Here is a 17194-nt window from a genome sequence, read left to right on the forward strand (position 1 = left end):
GTGTGTTCTGGACGTAACAACTTGAAGTTCATAGGAATTACCGATGATAACTTTTTTAAAAATTTCTCTCATCAGTTTCTTCGTAAACTTAACGAACTGAAACCTTTCCTGGACACAGTCAGTAAATCGGTAGAGTCCACTTTAGACGAAAAATGTACATGATACATTGAATTATTTGAAACTGGGGCGATTCGAAAGCGGTAAGTCATATAAATGTATGGCTTCAATTTAAAGGCATCTTAAAATTTTCTAGCCTTTGATTCATTTGGAAAACTTCCGAGTTCAATTTTAAAATGGTCACTTGTTTGGCCTGGCGATTATGACTCGTGTATGAGTTCAAATCACGACAAATGTTGTTTGTTGAATGTAGCTTACACGACAGTATGTATTTCGGATATTGCGAAAACGTTTGCTCCCATTCGCCAACTGCGAACGCGGTGACAGGCAGAAAGACACACATACAGATACGTCCAGTGTAATACCTCTCCGTGAGGTCATCGTCACTCGGAAAGGTAAAAATAACAAGCAATCCTCTTGGGAAAATTAAAGAATTGATAATTGTGGATGAATGCCAACCTACTTGTGAATAGACCTTTTATAACGCGTGAATAATTCAAATTAGTTGGGATTGTGGGCCAATTCTGTAAGCCAAGTTTCTGTGTGAAAGGTTTTGGGGGAATAAGACATGTCGGCGATCGTACCCTATATGTTCCGACTGACCCGTATCCACCGGAGGTCACCTGACCCCAATACCCCTTCAGTTACCTCCCAAGTAAACTTCATTTCCTTCCCTGATTAATCACATACTGAAGCCTCATTAACAGTATCTTGCCGAGGACCCTTATAGGGACCCAATTGCGTTGAAAACCTGAATATTTTCATTTTGCAGAATATTAAAAAATGTTTCTGCATTTTCAGTATTCCTTTCGTGGGTTGACAGCACGCATAAAGCTACGTTATATATAATAGAGACCTTTGCACATCCAGACAACCGAAGCTGGAACAGAGTATATATCGAATAATAATTATAAGCTGCCGTCGGAGATAAGGAATTGTCAAAAAATCCTCTCATGGAATGCTTCTGATAGAACCTTGAGTACGTTCATTTTTTTTACTCTCATTTGAATTTTTCCGCCAGTCGCTGTTGCACCTATAGCACGAGAAGTTTTCCTCCGCGTACGCATGATTGAGTGGGCTATTTCCATAGTTAGAATTTCATATTTTTAATTTAAGGGGCAAAGTTAAACTGTTTCAAACTTTTTCTTCCATTAAATAAAGCGAATAAAATTAATCACACATTATTAATAATATTGTTTATTTTCATTTAACAACTTTATACATATCTTAACGATGAAAAGGCGCGTTATATTATTTTGTAGTAAAAAGATAGTCTTCTTCTCGCTAAACTGAATTATATGCAGCCAAAAAAGTCCCCTATTCCCATCGGAAATATATTTTCTTTACAATTATATTACAATTAGTTATTCCATTATCTTTGCAATAAACTGCCGCGCAAATAACTCATCAATGGAATCCGAAAGAAAAAAACCAAGTTTCTCACTTAACACACTCCTAGCTTCGTCAACACTTGACTTTTACATTAGTTGAGTTACGACTTATCATCCGCTATATCTAAGAATTGCGCGTACACATCTCTATTACACTCTCCTTTGCTATTGAATATAAATTTGTAGTAACTTCCATCAGCACAGACAGCTTTGAAATTAAGTGAAAACATGTTATTTTATACCATTACAGTTCAAAGACTTAAAGGACAAGTGCTTATAACTTTGAACAGGGAGTATTATGAAGGCTTTAGAAGTAATCGAGTGTAACGCTAGCATAGCAAACGGCATCTGTGATTGACAAATAAAGACCCCTAAAACAAAGCGCGGGCGCATTGGCGCCCCCTATAATACTGGCTAACCTTCAACACACCAATTTAGCCTTGCAAAAGGGAGAAAGTTGAGAAACCAATCAGAACTAGTGCAGTATCATAAGTTTATCATGCCTCTAAGTACACAAATATGGGTTACAACTGGGCGTCTTAAGGCCCGTTCACATTACCCAACTTTAGTCAGCTGACAAATCATAGACTCTCGGTTCTCTCTCTCTCTCTCTCTCTCTCTCTCTCTCTCTCTCTCTCTCTCTCTCTCTCTCTCTCTCTCTCTCTCTCTCTCTCTCTCTCTCTCTCTCTCTCTCTCTCTCTCTCTCTCTCTCTCTCTCTCTCTCTCGAGCTGGAAGAAAAACCACGTGTCCCATGACGTAATAGCCAAGGCTTATTGTGATTGGTTTGCTCGCTCTCTGACTTTAGTCGGCCAGACTCCAATCGCCTACCTACCCGATTAAAATCCGAGCTTGAACCTGACAATAGTACGGTTGGGTGAAACGTTCATATTGCCTGACAATCTGGCCTAACTGGTCAGATCGGCTTTGTCAGCTGACTAACGTTGGGTAATGTGAACGGGCCTTTAGGCAGGCTACTGTGACGTCAGAACTCGTATAGCGCTAAAATCCGAAGAGAGAAAATTTTGAAATTTCTGTCGCGGTGCAGCCATCAAGCGGTCGAGACGATTACTAAATGGGTCACGTGAAAAAAAATCATCCAATGGGATAAAGGAGATTTTTACGTTTCGTATAGGCAGGCATTGGGGGGAACGAACTTTACTTGAGCAACCCGAAAATCCCTCTCTCTCGTGAGATAGAGGCGGTTTCAGTCCTGAAACATTCTAAAAGGGATAAAAGAAACGCTAGGCTAGGCAGTACAATTTTCTATTGAAGTTGAGGTGATAAATGATACGGAGAGAGAGTATAGGATTTCATTAAAGGGAGCCAGACAAACATTATTGCCATAGGAGTAGCAGCCATTTCTCTACTTAGAGGCATGATAAACTTATGGCAGTATATAATGCAGAACTAATGAAACTTTTCGATTCAAACCATAGACATAACATGATCTAGGAGTCGAAACTTTTCTTTCTCTCCGCCTATGTGCGAGTGTGTTTAATGGTCTTAGCCCTAAGCGCGCTTTGATATTCAAAGCGGCTACTATCCCAAGGTGTTATCAACTCCTTCTCGTTTTTGGTGGTTTGTATGTATTGTATTGAAGAGACTGTAAAGAAGGCATTGGATGGTAGGTAAAAATTATTTTAAATACAACGCCAAGATGGAAAGACTGCACATGAAGTGGGACTGCCCATCTAGGCTTTCCATGAAGTGGTAATTTTCGAAATAAAATGAACTAAGCTTCTTTCAAGCATGCCTTTCCCCAGTCACGTGCCTATGACGACGGTATTTCAAATTATTTCAGGGTTGCCACGGAATTTTCAGAACCAAATTCCCAGACTTTTCCAGGTTTTCCCTGACCTTTTTCTCAGATTTTCCCTGACCTTTTAGGCCGAAAGTGTGAATGTTTACTGCACGTTTTAAGTGCTCATAATTAAATGTATTTGTTGCACCAAAACAAATAAGAAACATTTTAACTATAAATAACAATTACTTTACAAAAACAATTGTAGACATTTTTAAGGATTGCTCTAGAGTTTTCTGTGTTAAGAGAGAACAATGAGGAGAAACTTTCATTACTCTTTCAATAAAGACTTATTCCCAGAAGTTTTATCCACTAAAATCAAATTCCCTGACTTCTCCCTGACCTTTTCGGCCCATTTTTAAATTCCCTGACTTTTCCAGGTACTGTGGCAACCCTGTATTTTTACCCACCCGCCGATGCCTTCATTACAGACCCTTTAAGGCTCCAACTACCATTATCAACAAGATTTTCCTTTCCAAACCCCACGGCCACTTTACATTCATTTTTAATACAAAGTTTCACACTAGGCAATAATTGCAAGCGCCTCACTCTGTTACTCATAAAGCCTCATCAGGCTATATTTCCATTCCACCTAGTAAATAAAATTACCAATAACTGAACAAGGATCTGCTCCAAATGCGCAAATACAATGAGCTCCTCCCGGCACTTGAAAACGAGAAAAACTCCATTTGGAACTAAAGTACTTTGGAAGGAATGGTGTAGCTGATGCGAGACTTCAAATCAAAATTTAAAAAATACTATTACAGAAGAAAATTTTATTCCAAAAACAAATAGGTTTTAAATTACGATAATACCTTGATTGCTTATTTTTCTTTGTGTCTTCAACAGCAAAAATATGCACTGTTCCATGATCGCTCGATACGCATAATAACGAGGAATCATGGTTGAAATTTATGCTTTTAAAAATTAAAATACCATAAGATGATACGTTTTTAAAGGGACTGCAAAGTAAGCATCGGCGGGTGGGTAAAAATTATTTGAAATACGTCACAGACATCACGTGATGCCAAGATACAAAGGCTCCTCATGGAGTGGAACTGGACATCTAGTCCTTGTTTTTCGCGAGATTGCAGCGCCAATTCCATGAAGTGGTAGTTTTCGAAATAAAACGAACTAAGCTTCTTTGGACCACGCCTCTCTTCGGTCACGTGCCTCTGACGTATTTCAAATAATTTTTACCCACCCGCCGATGCCTTCTTTACAGTCCCTTTAAGGAATAATATTTAAGCGTACCAATATATATTTGCATTATTGGCACCTCTTCGTAACTCGTGAATTAAATTTCCAGTAACAGTGTCAAAAACTCTTATTAGAGTACCCTTTACGTATTTAAATAAAAATCTTAAGAGATTATCTTCGACTAGCATTGTAATCCACTAAAGAATTAAGACTAACTTTCTCCGAAGCTGTAGCTAATTTTGTACCAGGTAAATTGAGAGCGATACAACTTAAGGAAGCTTCGTGAGCTGCTATATCGAGCGGAGCTTTCTCTGTATTGGCTAAATCAACTATTTGAACATGACCCATTTTACGGCCGGGAAATGCTAAGAGAGAATTGTTGCTGTTGGGACAAAGGACGCATAATCCTAAATGCAAAATTTAAATTAAGAGCTCGATCGGTTCTTATCCATTTAATCACAAGTGAGATGAGACTAGTAGTGAAGGGCTCTAGCATTGGTAGTAGATCCTGGCACTAGTGAACAAATTTGAGGATTTTATACCGCTTCAATCGCGCCTACACTAGAGAGAAAAAAATTGGTCGAGTTCCAAAAACATTTCCTACCCCCTTCGCCTCATCCTAAAGCGGCCGAACACGTACGCCTGTGCTTGAATCTAGTTCGGCCGTCTACCGCCACGAGCGTCTCACGTTTTTAAGGGAAAATTCTGAAACCGCCACCAGAGGGCCAACCGTTGGTGTGTTTTATCAAGAATATTAATTCACTTTCGCCGAGTGAAGAATTTGGTTAGCTCAGTACTTCTAGTCTCATCTCACTTCTGATTTAATTTATAGCTGATATTTTATCACCTAGTGGATTGGGACACGTTTCAAAAACATGCAATTGCGTAGGATTTTGCGTAAAAGTGTAAACTTTAATTATCGTTTCCAAGACGACAACGATACGATCTCTTCTTAATTTCACTGATTTAACGTCGGTGGAAAACTCAAGCTCGATTACGTGCTTCTTTTTTAAGTCATCCCACACCATAACTGTCATATATTTTAGTTCAACAGCGCTATTTGATTAATATTATCTCAAACATACCTTTGTTCTGCGGGTACCGAGGATTTTTTCCACCCCCGACAACAGCTAGGTAATTACAACGAAACAACATTTCTACGTAGCCAATACCGCCATCGGAGAAATCTTGTTTCTCTTTTTCCTTTAAAGGATCACAGTTGTAAACCCTGAATCCCGTCTCCATTCCGCAAGCGAAACATCCTACAAAAATTCCGCCAATAGCAAAAACATTTTTTATCATTTAAACAGGGTTGCTATTGAATTTTCAGAAACAAATTCCCTGACTTTTCAAGGTTTTCCCTGACCTTTTTCTGAGATTTTCCCTGACCCTTTTTCTGAGATTTTCCCTGACCTTTTTCAGAACCAAATTCCCTGACCTTTTTCAGAACCAAATTCCCTGACCTTTTTCAGAACCAAATTCCCTGACCTTTTTCAGAACCAAATTCCCTGACCTTTTTCAGAACCAAATTCCCTGACCTTTTTCAGAACCAAATTCCCTGACCTTTTTCAGAACCAAATTCCCTGACCTTTTTCAGAACCAAATTCCCTGACCTTTTTCTGAGATTTTCCCTGACCTTTTTCTGAGATTTTCCCTGACCTTTTTCTGAGATTTTCCCTGACCTTTTTCTGAGATTTTCCCTGACCTTTTTCTGAGATTTTCCCTGACCTTTTTCTGAGATTTTCCCTGACCTTTTTCTGAGATTTTCCCTGACCTTTTTCTGAGATTTTCACTGACCTTTTTCTGAGATTTTCCCTGACCTTTTTCTGAGATTTTCCCTGACCTTTTTCTGAGATTTTCCCTGACCCTTTTTCTGAGATTTTCCCTGACCCTTTTTCTGAGATTTTCCCTGACCCTTTTTTGAGATTTTCCCTGACCTTTTTTTGAGATTTTCCCTGACCTTTTTCTGAGATTTTCCCTGACCTTTTTCTGAGATTTTCCCTGACCTTTTTCTGAGATTTTCCCTGACCTTTTTCTGAGATTTTCCCTGACCTTTTTCTGAGATTTTCCCTGACCTTTTTCTGGCCGAAAGTGAAAATGTTTACAGCACGTGCTTATAAATAAACTCGATCTACATTAAGTTTTCCAATGCATTTGTTGCACCAAAATTAATAAGAAACATTTTAACTATAAATAACAGTATAAGAGATTTTTTAGAGAACATTAAGTTTACAAAAACAATTGTAGACATTTTTAAGGATTGCTCTAGAGTTTTCTGTGTTAACTGTTAAGAGAAGATGAGGAGAAACTTTCATTACTCTTTCAATAAAGACTTATCCCCAGAAATTTTAACCAACTAAAATCAAATTCCCTGACTTTGCTGAAATTTTTAAAATTCCCTGACTTTTCCGGCCCATTTTTAAATTCCCTGACTTTTCCAGGTTTTAACTGACCCGTGGCAACCCTGTTTAAATTAAGTATTTATTTTTACCTTGATCTTGGTTGAAACCAGCATAAAGGAGGCCATTTCCATGGGAATTTGAGGGTCCCAAATTCATTTTCACCGGTATAAAGAAAATTTGTTACAATTTAATAAAAATAGTGCGACGTCATACAGAAACTACAGGCGTTTTTCCGATTTTTCAGCTGCATAAAGGGGTGGAGTATTTGGTAAACAAAAGTTCATTGTTGAAGTTGAAAATATCTGAACACCAAGGCTTAGCTCAACTCGCAAAAACCGTACAAATACCAATCAGTTTCTATTTAAATAAACGAAAAACATTGGTGAAAAAATTTCAAAACGTTTTATCAACTATTACATCTTATTTTAGTTCACGCAGACAAATATAATACCAATTATATAGCTAAAAATAAACATAACATAAACACGGCAACACGCCACAATTGCAAACTTCCGTTTGACAACTAAGAAGTAATTCCATGGAGTAGTAAACCTGGAGAATTAACTGAATGAGACGGCGGTGAAATAGAGGTCGGTAGCAGTACCTTTTATAACGCTTCTGCCATGTCTCTACCTTGAAGGAGAGAGAGATGGAGTGGTAACTTGGTAATTAGTAACCCATGGATTAACTAACGTTAGTTAATCCATGGACAACCCCCATATCTATAACGTTGCCTATGGCAACATAGTCCGCCCAGCATGCTTAGCGGTATTCCTCCCATAAATAGCCTTGTTAATTTATTTATTTATTTTATTTTATTTATTTGGTTGAATACATGTAAGCCTTATAGGCTTGGGTAGTATTTTTTTTTTTTTTTTTCTGACTCCTTTGATTTTTCGTAGCAAAGAAGCCGAATATTCCCGATAACAAAAGTACATATATGCCGATACGCGCTGCAACATAGGAAAAAATTGTTTGGGGGAGGGGGCCTCTACAACCAGTCTGGGAAATAGCACACTTCCTCTGGTCCAAAACCAGTTTATTAATTGCTTGGACTAGTTTTTTAATTCAAGAAGTGGGGGTTACTGGTCCTCAGGACCAGTTTATTAATTGCAATTCTAAAGGACCAGTCCGGAGACCAGTTAATTATTTCGGGGACTAGGGGGGTCACTGGTCCCAAGGACTAGTTTAAAAAATATCCTTATTTCCCAGACTGTCTACAACACCGGCGTCAATCCAAAGCGTGATCAAGTGGGCTGGGGTTGTAGTAAGGATGGCGATTGGCGAGAATGAGAACTAGCCAAAGCTAGGAGTGTATATCCATGGAGTAAAAATTAAAAATGACTTGAATTTTTAAACTGGTCCCCCCCTCAATTTTCATAAAAAATCAAAAATAATAAACTGGTTCCAAGGACCAGTATTCTCCGAATTTTGAATAAAAACTACTGGTCCGAAAAATGTATAAACTAGTTTTGAACCTCTGAACGAGTGCTATTAGACTAACCCTTTCCCAGTTTGCTCCAGACTCCAGACTCGCAGGGTTGGAAATAAAGTGAATTTTGTAAGTGGTCCTCGGGACCAGCGACCCCTCATAATGGAATTATTAAACTGGCCCTTGGGACCAGTGACCCTCGCATTAATCATTATTTTACCGGTCCCACTATAAATTAATTTTCTAAAATGGTGAGAATAAAAAGCACGAAAGACACAAAAGTAAAGACCTAGGAGGATGGAACTCGAACGAGTTCCATGATTCCATCCTCCTAGTAAAGACTACAAAACTTTTGTAGGGAAGTTGTAGCCAAGGAGTACTAACTACCTAGGAGTAGAATTGGTAGAAAATGTGTTGAGCTAGAAAAATTCTAATAAGGAACCCCGAATTTATAAACTGGTCCCACCGTCTATTTTTTCCAAAAACCATAATTAATAAAGTGGTCCCTGGGACCACTGACCCCAACCTTTGGAATAAATAAACTGGTCCGAGCAATTAATAAACTGGTTTTGGACTTGTAAACCTGTCTTATTTCCTACCCTGTCCTCAGTGCATCCTGACTTTCCGACCAATCAGAAATCGTGCATTCGGTCTTATGACCTTTCCCTCTTGTTGTTGGCAAACCGAATATAAACAAAATAGTTTTTGAATTTGAACCGCCAGCGCCAATTTTGGTGGAAAGCCGGCAACGCGGTATTTACGATTTTAGTTTCAACTACGCGAGTTATCAAATCTTTATATTTATTAATTTGATAAGGAGTCTAGGAATAGGCCTGAGCCATGAACAAAAGTACTCGCAAATCATCCAGAAGGAGCTCCAGAAACTTGGGTATTATTATTATTATTGTACATTATGGCATTAATTTACTATATTGTTTGCCAAATAGGGTCTTCTTCAATGGATACCCCCAATACATTTGACTCCGGAAATGCACCTTCTACTGAAAAATCTATGGTAGTACTTTTCTCATATCATCTTAAACTATTGAAAAGTAACTTCTAACTTATTTAAATTTGTCAAATTAATTATAGATTAGGAGGGCTCCTAAACTTTTGCCCTTTGCAAGTTCTAGTCTCTCTGATTCAGCTTCAATGGATATCTCCAAAACATTTGACTCCAGAAATGCGGGACCTTCTCATGAAAATTCTATGGTACTTTTCTTATACAGGGTTCGTACACGACCTGGAAAACCTGGAAAAGTCAGGGAAATTAAAAATGGGCCTAAAAAGTCAGGGAAAAGTCAGGGAAATTTAAAATGGACCTAAAAAGTCAGGGAAATTTAAAATGGACCTAAAAAGTCAGGGAAATTGAAACTGGGCCTAAAAAGTCAGGGAAAAGTCAGGGAAATTTAAAATGGACCTAAAAAGTCAGGGAAATGTCAGGGAAAAATATATTGGAGGGAAATTTAAAGTATAATGGTGACCAGAAAAAGTTTTGTCTGAGATTTGAGCAAAGCCCCAAATTCGCGGAGCTCGCTTCGCTCGCTCAGGTTATTTATGATTTACTTTAAATTAAATTTAAACGAATTAATTGGCTAATTTTTATAAAAATAACTCGTGCAAAAATTATTTGAGTGAATATAGATTGGTTTTCATATATGTTCGCTATGTACGTTATTGCAAATGGTCAGGGAAATTTGTGGAATTTAGTCAGGGAAAACCTGGAAAAGTCAGCTAGGAATTTCTTTCCAAAAATTTTTTACGAACCCTGTTATATCATCTTAATTAATTTAAAAGTAATTAACTTATTTAATTTGTCAAATTAATTATAGGTTAGGAGGGCTATTAAACTTTTGCCCGTTGCAAGTTCTAGTTCATCTGATTCGGAAATTGATACTTATGATTTCCCATCTGTTAACACGATGGATGATCAGTTGGTAGGATTCAATCATTAAAATAATAAATCTTTAAAGTTATTAGATAAAACGATCAAACTAATCAATATTTCAGATTAATAGAGCTATTAAACATCTTCCATTACACGTATCGGAAGATGATTCTGATGCGTCAGATGTTCAAACTGATTTGAAAGTACAGACTAGGTAATTTCCAAAGAACAGCGGTTTAGTTAATAATACAGGGTTGCCACGGGTCAGAGAAAACCTGGAAAAGTCAGGGAATTTAAAAATGGGCTGAAAAGGTCAGGGAAAAGTCAGGGGAATTTTAAAAATTTCAGCAAAGTCAGGGAATTTGATTTTAGCGGGTAAAATTTCTGGGGATTAGCCTTTATTGAAAGAGTAATGAAAGTTTCTTCTCATCGTTCTCTCTTAACACAGAAAACTCTAGAGCAATCCTTAAAAATGTCTAGAATTGTTTTTGTAAAGTAAATGCTCTCTAAAAAAATCTCTTAAGACTGTTATTTATAGTTAAAATGTTTCTTATTCATTTTGGTGCAACAAATACATTGGAAAACTTAATGTAGAGAGTTTATTTAATTATAAGCACTTAAAACGTGCTGTAAACATTTACACTTTCGGCCTAAAAAGGTCAGGGAAAATCTCAGAAAAGGTCAGGGAAAATCTCAGAAAATGTCAGGGAAAGTCTCAGAAAATGTCAGGGAAAATCTCAGAAAATGTCAGGGAAAGTCTCAGAAAATGTCAGGTAAAGTCTCAGAAAATGTCAGGCAAAATCTCAGAAAATGTCAGGGAAAGTCTCAGAAAATGTCAGGCAAAATCTCAGAAAATGTCAGGCAAAATCTCAGAAAATGTCAGGCAAAATCTCAGAAAATGTCAGGCAAAATCTCAGAAAATGTCAGGGAAAGTCTCAGAAAATGTCAGGGAAAGTCTCAGAAAATGTCAGGGAAAGTCTCAGAAAAAGGTCAGGGAAAATCTCAGAAAAAGGTCAGGGAAAATCTCAGAAAAAGGTCAGGGAAAATCTCAGAAAAAGGTCAGGGAAAATCTCAGAAAAAGGTCAGGGAAAATCTCAGAAAAAGGTCAGGGAAAATCTCAGAAAAAGGTCAGGGAAAATCTCAGAAAAAGGTCAGGGAAAATCTCAGAAAAAGGTCAGGGAAAATCTCAGAAAAAGGTCAGGGAAAATCTCAGAAAAAGGTCAGGGAAAATCTCAGAAAATGTCAGGGAAAACCTGGAAATGTCAGGGAATTTGGTTCTGAAAATTCCGTGGCAACCCTGTAATATATATTTAAATATCTTTATTCTTTATTCTTCATATCAGGCGTGTTCCTGAGAGGGATTACACTAAGAAGCTTCAAAAATTACAACGAGATATTTATCAAGCTGGTTTACAAATTCCAGGTGCGTAAAGCCGTAAACCTTTGATTGACCCATGGCGTCTTTCCCCAATTAGATAAATAACTGACAAATATTTTACAGTCACAACAAGATCAGCCTCAAGTTCACCTGGAAAACGACAACTTGATTCTATTGATGGAGAAACGGCTTCAGCTTCTAAAGCTCCACGTTTAAGCAACAAAGAAAAGAGCAAAATAAAATCTTCAAAAATTGAATCTGCGTCAAATATATCTGTTAGAAGATCACCGAGAAAAAAACTGGCGCAGAATAAAGCCGCAGACTCTGAAGATTCTGATTCTTCTGGATTTAATTTGTCCCCAAATATATCAGCTAGAAGAACTTCTCCTAGAAAACCACAAACTGATTTATCGAAGAAGAAATCTCTTCTAAAATCCCAAACAATTGAAACGTCTCAAGCTTCAAGAGCGTCTCTTAGGATATCCCCGAGGAAGTCTACCACATTTGATCATAAATCTCCGGCTTCTAGAACATCTCCCAGAAAAACTCCTCAGTGGAAATCTACCACATTTGATCATAAATCTCCGGCTTCTAGAACATCTCCTAGAAAAACTCCTCAATGGAAATCTCTGAGGAAATCTACCACATTTGATCATAAATCTCCAGCTTCTAGAACATCTCCTAGAAAAACTCCTCAATGGAAATCCCCGAGGGAATCTACCACATTTGATCATAAATCTCCGGCTTCTAGAACATCTCCTAGAAAAACACCTCTAGGGAAATCCCCGAGGGAATCTACCACATTTGATCATAAATCTCCGGCTTCTAGTACATCTCCTAGAAAAACACCTCAGTGGAAATCTCCGAGGAAATCTACCACATTTGATCATAAATCTCCAGATTCTAGAACATCTCCTAGAAAAACTCCTCAATGGAAATCCCCGAGGGAATCTACCACATTTGATCATAAATCTCCGGCTTCTAGAACATCTCCCAGAAAAACTCCTCAGTGGAAATCTACCACATTTGATCATAAATCTCCAGCTTCTAGAACATCTAGAAAAACTCCTCAGTGGAAATCTCTGAGGAAATCTACCACATTTGATCATAAATCCCCAGCTTCTAGAACATCTCCCAGAAAAACTCCTCAATGGAAATCTACCACATTTGATCATAAATCTCCAGCTCCCAGAAAACGTACTCCTCAAGGGAAATCTCCGAGAAAATCCAGTACTTTTGTTAAATCCCCTGCTACTGAAACATCTCCTCGAAAAACACCGCAAAGGAAATCTCCTAGAAAATCCACAACTTTTGTTAAATCCCCAGCTACTAGAACATCTCCCAGAAAAACTCCACAATCGAAATCACCATCACCATCAACATCTGCTAGAAAATCCTTAAAATTTAATACATTTGTAAAGAAAACGAACGAAGAAAGCGTAGATTCTGATTCTTCGCAGGATTTTAATTTATCTAATGAGGTCGATGACTTGTTGCTGCGTTTGGAAACATCTGATACTGAAACTCCCATCGCATCACCTGCAAAACTCAAACCTCCAACACCCTCACCAAGAAAAACGCCTCAATCAAAACCTCCAAAGTGGTCCATTGTTAAAGGAACATTAACATTGGATGCAGAACAGTCTTTACCTTCCAGAAATACTTCGCCAAGTAAACAATTGCCAAAGAGTGGCGAAGAAACAACACCTAAGCCTAAACGTTCATGGTCAACTGCGCATGACATGGATGTCGAACCAAGTGAAGATATTGATTCTTTCGGTACCAAGAAATACAACAGCAGTGAACTTTCATCTCAGCGTATGAAACTGAAAATGCCTTCAACTTCTATAAGACTGTCGAATATTTTGTCAGCTGATGCCGCAACCAGCTTCAACATTAATGTCCCTTCAAAATCTGCAACAAGGAAAATTCCTCCTCCTCTCAAAACTCCTTCATTTAGCCACGAACATGAAGAGATAATACCACTCCTTTACTCTATGGTATTTACGGAATCCCAATCGTCATCTTCAGCTCATAAAGGTCATGAAGCAGAAGCTGCTCATTCAAATGACGAAGAACCGGAAGCTGCTCATTCAAATGACGAAGAATCAGAAGCTGCTCATTCAATTGACGAAGAACCGGAAGCTGCTCATTCAAATGACGAAGAACCGGAAGCTGCTCATTCAAATGACGAAGAACCGGAAGCTGCTCATTCAATTGACGAAGAACCGGAAGATGCTCATTCAAATGACGAAGAACCGGAAGCTGCTCATTCAAGTGACGAAGAACCGGAAGCTGCTCATTCAAGTGACGAAGAACCGGAAGCTGCTCATTCAAGTGACGAAGAACCAGAAGCTGCTCACTCAACTGACGGAGAACCGGAAGCTGGTCATTCAAGTGACGAAGAACCAGAAGCTACTCATTCAAATGACGAAGAACCGGAAGATGCTCATTCAAGTGATGAAGAAAGAGAAGATATGGAAATTGCGAGTACTGAACTTATCTTACTAGACCAGAATGAGGATGATCTTGGTGATCTCAAGGCCGGTTCAGACGACACTATTTTTCTCGCTACGCTCGCTGTGCTGAGCTCATCAGATTTTCTGGCTTCACCAGCCTTTATAAAATTCACTGTTCACACGGACAAAATTTCCTCACCGAGGTCAACAGCATGTCAACAGTGAGAAAATTTTGTCCGTGTGAACAGTGAATTTTCTAGAGGCTGGTGAAGCCAGAAAATCTGATGAGCTCAGCACAGCGAGCGTAGCGAGAAAAATAGTGTCGTCTGAACGGGCCTTCAGAAATGAAGAAGCGGGCATTTCCAAATCAGGTACCAAAAACATCAGTGTTGCAAAACCAGGTGATGAATCGGTGGACAACGTTTCTAGCGATGATGAAACAAGAGATGCTAGTGAATCATCCGATGAAAATGAAGAAGATGATAATGAATTGCAAGCAAGATCTAGTACAAAAAAAGCAACGCCAAAATCAAGCACTCCTAGACGTCGATCAGTCCTCAAGGGTAAACCTAATAAAAAGAAGCCACCAGTTAAAAAAAGGAAAAATGCCAACAATGCAAAACCAGATATGAAACCCCTTCATCAATGGGCTAAAAGAACTTTCAAACGCCTAACAGGCATGAGGCAATCCAAGGAAGTGTTGGGACTAGTGGGTCCAAGGTAATTATTCAGGAAAATTATTCCTTTTAAAGGGAGGGTGAAGTAGAAAATCAAGTGATTTTTTTATCGATTCTTCTACTAATTATAAGACCAGTCTCCATAGTAAAACATTCAGGAAATACTTCCGAATAATTTTAAAATTCAAATTAGGTTCAGATTTTAAGGATAATTTTAAAGAAGGTCCTCCGACCAATGGCGTAAGGCCCTGCCTTTTTGTTAACAAAATTCTCGTGGAACGCTCCATGTCTCGCGCCACGATTATCACGTCGCGCGCGAATTTTATCAAATCTCGCGATAAATTTCATTCGGCATGGAACGTGCCACGAGAATTTTGTTAATAAAAAGGCAGGGCGTTACGCGATTGGCTGGAGGTCTTTATTTAAAATTATCCTTAAAATCTGAACCTAATTTGAATTTTAAAATCATTCGGAATTGGTATTTCCTGAATGTTTCACTATGCAGACTGGTCTTATAATTAGTAGAAGAATCGATAAAAAATCACTTGATTTTCTACTTCACCCTCCTTTTAATTGTTTTTAGCTCATAATAGGTCATTTTCTTCAAATTAGCGTTGAGAAATTCATAGATCAAGTCATGGATGATGTTTCAGCTTACGCCGATCACGCCGGTAGAGATACAATCGAAAAGGAAGACTTTCTACTGTATTTTAAAAGGTTTGGCCTCTAGGTCTGGTCAAGTTTGAGTCTGTAATTTAAAACTGCTCATAAATAATCCAAAGGGTTGGAGCTATTAACGAAGCTGTGGGATTCACCGACTTGGCGTTGGAATACTTGCCTTCGAGTGCCTTCTTTAAAGTTGTACCTTGCGCTGGTGCTTACAACGTAATAAAAGAATAATCCTTCAGGTTCTATTTTATTAGCCTACTTCTATTAATCCTAAAATTTAACCTTTATGGTTTAAAACTTTTCGTTGCCTATAACCATATTTTTGTTAACATTAAAAATTACTTGTAAATAAAATATGTATACTTTTAAAGTGATTATATTAAAAGATGTTATGGAAAAGTGCAGGTGCTATAGTTAAAGGAAAAGTTCAGGTAACATAACATTATACCTTAAAAGAACGGCTGCTTTTTCTAAATATATATATATATATAAACAATTATCTCTTATTACAAAATAATTAATATTAAAAACACGGACTACTGTGACTGTCGCGCCATTGGTTTAGAAGCGTCTGCTAGCCCGAACCTCTTACCATTACATCTCTCAGCCTGGGAGAATTCAACCAATCCCGTTTGGGATGTGGTTCGATTTAGCAGACGCCACTAAAGCAATTAAATGCTAATTATTTAGTAATAAGAGATCATTTATTTTTTATATTTGATTCCTTTTATATTTAGTAAAAAGCAGCCGTTCTTTTAAGGTATAATGTTATGTTACCTGAGATTTTGCTTTAAGCATCAGTCCTTCTATTTTCACTACTACACAACACACGTCGCGTCAAACTTCCTCTTCGATATTTTTTAGGGGTGTGCGGGTACCCGATACCCGAAGATTACCCGTTCGGGTATCGGGGCGGGTACCCGACCCGATACCGGACAGTCACAATGACTTTTCCAACTATTCGAAACTACTCGGCCCCCGACTGTTGCCCGACAACCATTTCTCGGCTAAGCCTAGTTACCCGAATACCCGACAAAAATTCGGGTACCCGCCCCGATACCCGAAAACAATATTTTTGATTACCCGAACCCGATTCGAAATTGAAAAATCACAACCCGCACACCCCTAATATTTTTGTCACGGTTCTGTACCATTCATTAAACAAACACCCCATTACCCCAGTTGGTTTTCAATTTCAAACACCCGTACCAACTTCAAGAACGTTACGAATTCCGGCAATTGCAGTTAAAATCTCAAATTTAATTTTATAATTAAACTAGCTGTTACTGGCGGCGTCGCTCGCGTGTAATAAAAACTTCCATCAAAATGATATAAAGAATGGGTAGATTTTACTGATGACTAATATTTTTGTAGCACCAATAGGAGCGAAGGCACTGGGCGTTGCCCGTCAGCCCGTCGCGACATTTTTTATTACTTTTCACGCGGACATTATTCCATAAAGAAGGGTTTTAAGTTTTTGGCCGCCATTTAAAAAGATGGCAACAAATCGAACCCGAAAGACCTTTCAGTCCGTCTATAGTTTAAAGGAAACCAGTGTACTAAATATTTGCGAAATCGGTTGAAACGGGCGGACTATGTTGCATAGAGAAGATTTTTTACCATTTCTGTTCGCCATTTATTAAGATGGCGGCGGATTGGAAAAATCTTTCTTAGTAGGCGCCTACTACTTATGAGTAACGTTCCTGCAAATTTTCAGCCTTCTAGGGCAAGCGGTTTGGGCTGGGCGTTGATTATCAGTCAGTCTGTCAGGACTTTGAT

At 38.3% G+C, this 17194-nt stretch overlaps 2 protein-coding genes across 5 annotated transcripts; one reads left to right on the plus strand and one right to left on the minus strand.

The window, feature by feature from the left end:
* Positions 1-1298: 1298 nt before the first annotated feature.
* Positions 1299-7461, minus strand: LOC149618855 (WD repeat domain phosphoinositide-interacting protein 3). Of its 3 annotated transcripts, none has more exons than XM_089854381.1 (9): positions 7330-7461; positions 7002-7269; positions 5596-5772; positions 5358-5540; positions 4727-4917; positions 4565-4650; positions 4126-4227; positions 3920-4044; positions 1299-1716 (listed from the first exon to the last, which is right to left on the minus strand). In XM_089854381.1, exons 2-9 carry the CDS (start codon positions 7066-7068, stop codon positions 1610-1612), a joined length of 1038 nt encoding a protein of 345 aa, XP_089710507.1. In that variant the 5' UTR covers positions 7069-7269; positions 7330-7461; the 3' UTR covers positions 1299-1609. The 3 variants fall into 3 exon arrangements, with proteins under 3 accessions (XP_089710507.1, XP_089710506.1, XP_089710505.1); XM_089854380.1 differs by having other exon boundaries at positions 7002-7156; positions 7243-7445; XM_089854379.1 differs by having other exon boundaries at positions 7002-7445.
* Positions 7462-7887: 426 nt separating this feature from the next.
* LOC149618856 (uncharacterized) lies at positions 7888-15814 on the plus strand. 2 transcript variants are annotated; one of them, XM_089854330.1, is made up of 10 exons: positions 7888-9233; positions 9292-9359; positions 9437-9556; positions 10177-10281; positions 10355-10446; positions 11576-11655; positions 11734-14100; positions 14441-14789; positions 15359-15463; positions 15529-15814. In XM_089854330.1, exons 1-10 carry the CDS (start codon positions 9185-9187, stop codon positions 15644-15646), a joined length of 3453 nt encoding a protein of 1150 aa, XP_089710456.1. In that variant the 5' UTR covers positions 7888-9184; the 3' UTR covers positions 15647-15814. The 2 variants fall into 2 exon arrangements, with proteins under 2 accessions (XP_089710456.1, XP_089710457.1); XM_089854331.1 differs by having other exon boundaries at positions 14471-14789.
* Positions 15815-17194: the final 1380 nt, after the last annotated feature.

The sequence above is a fragment of the Phalangium opilio genome, unplaced genomic scaffold, assembly GCF_054372755.1.
Source record: "Phalangium opilio isolate 3A_F unplaced genomic scaffold, DU_Popi_V2 ptg000209l_1, whole genome shotgun sequence".
Taxonomy (NCBI): domain Eukaryota; kingdom Metazoa; phylum Arthropoda; class Arachnida; order Opiliones; family Phalangiidae; genus Phalangium; species Phalangium opilio.

Coding starts and splice junctions, on each gene's coding strand:
- LOC149618856 (XM_089854330.1), top strand. CDS start 9,185: ATGAACAAAAGTACTCGCAAATCATCCAGAAGGAGCTCCAGAAACTTG. Junction 9,234..9,291: donor AAGGAGCTCCAGAAACTTGG/GTATTATTATTA, acceptor TTTGCCAAATAG/GGTCTTCTTCAATGGATACC. Junction 15,464..15,528: donor TTTCTACTGTATTTTAAAAG/GTTTGGCCTCTA, acceptor AATAATCCAAAG/GGTTGGAGCTATTAACGAAG.
- LOC149618855 (XM_089854381.1), bottom strand. CDS start 7,068: ATGAATTTGGGACCCTCAAATTCCCATGGAAATGGCCTCCTTTATGCT. Junction 5,773..7,001: donor TGGTTTCAACCAAGATCAAG/GTAAAAATAAAT, acceptor GAATTTTTGTAG/GATGTTTCGCTTGCGGAATG. Junction 4,651..4,726: donor TAGCTACAGCTTCGGAGAAA/GTTAGTCTTAAT, acceptor AAATACGTAAAG/GGTACTCTAATAAGAGTTTT.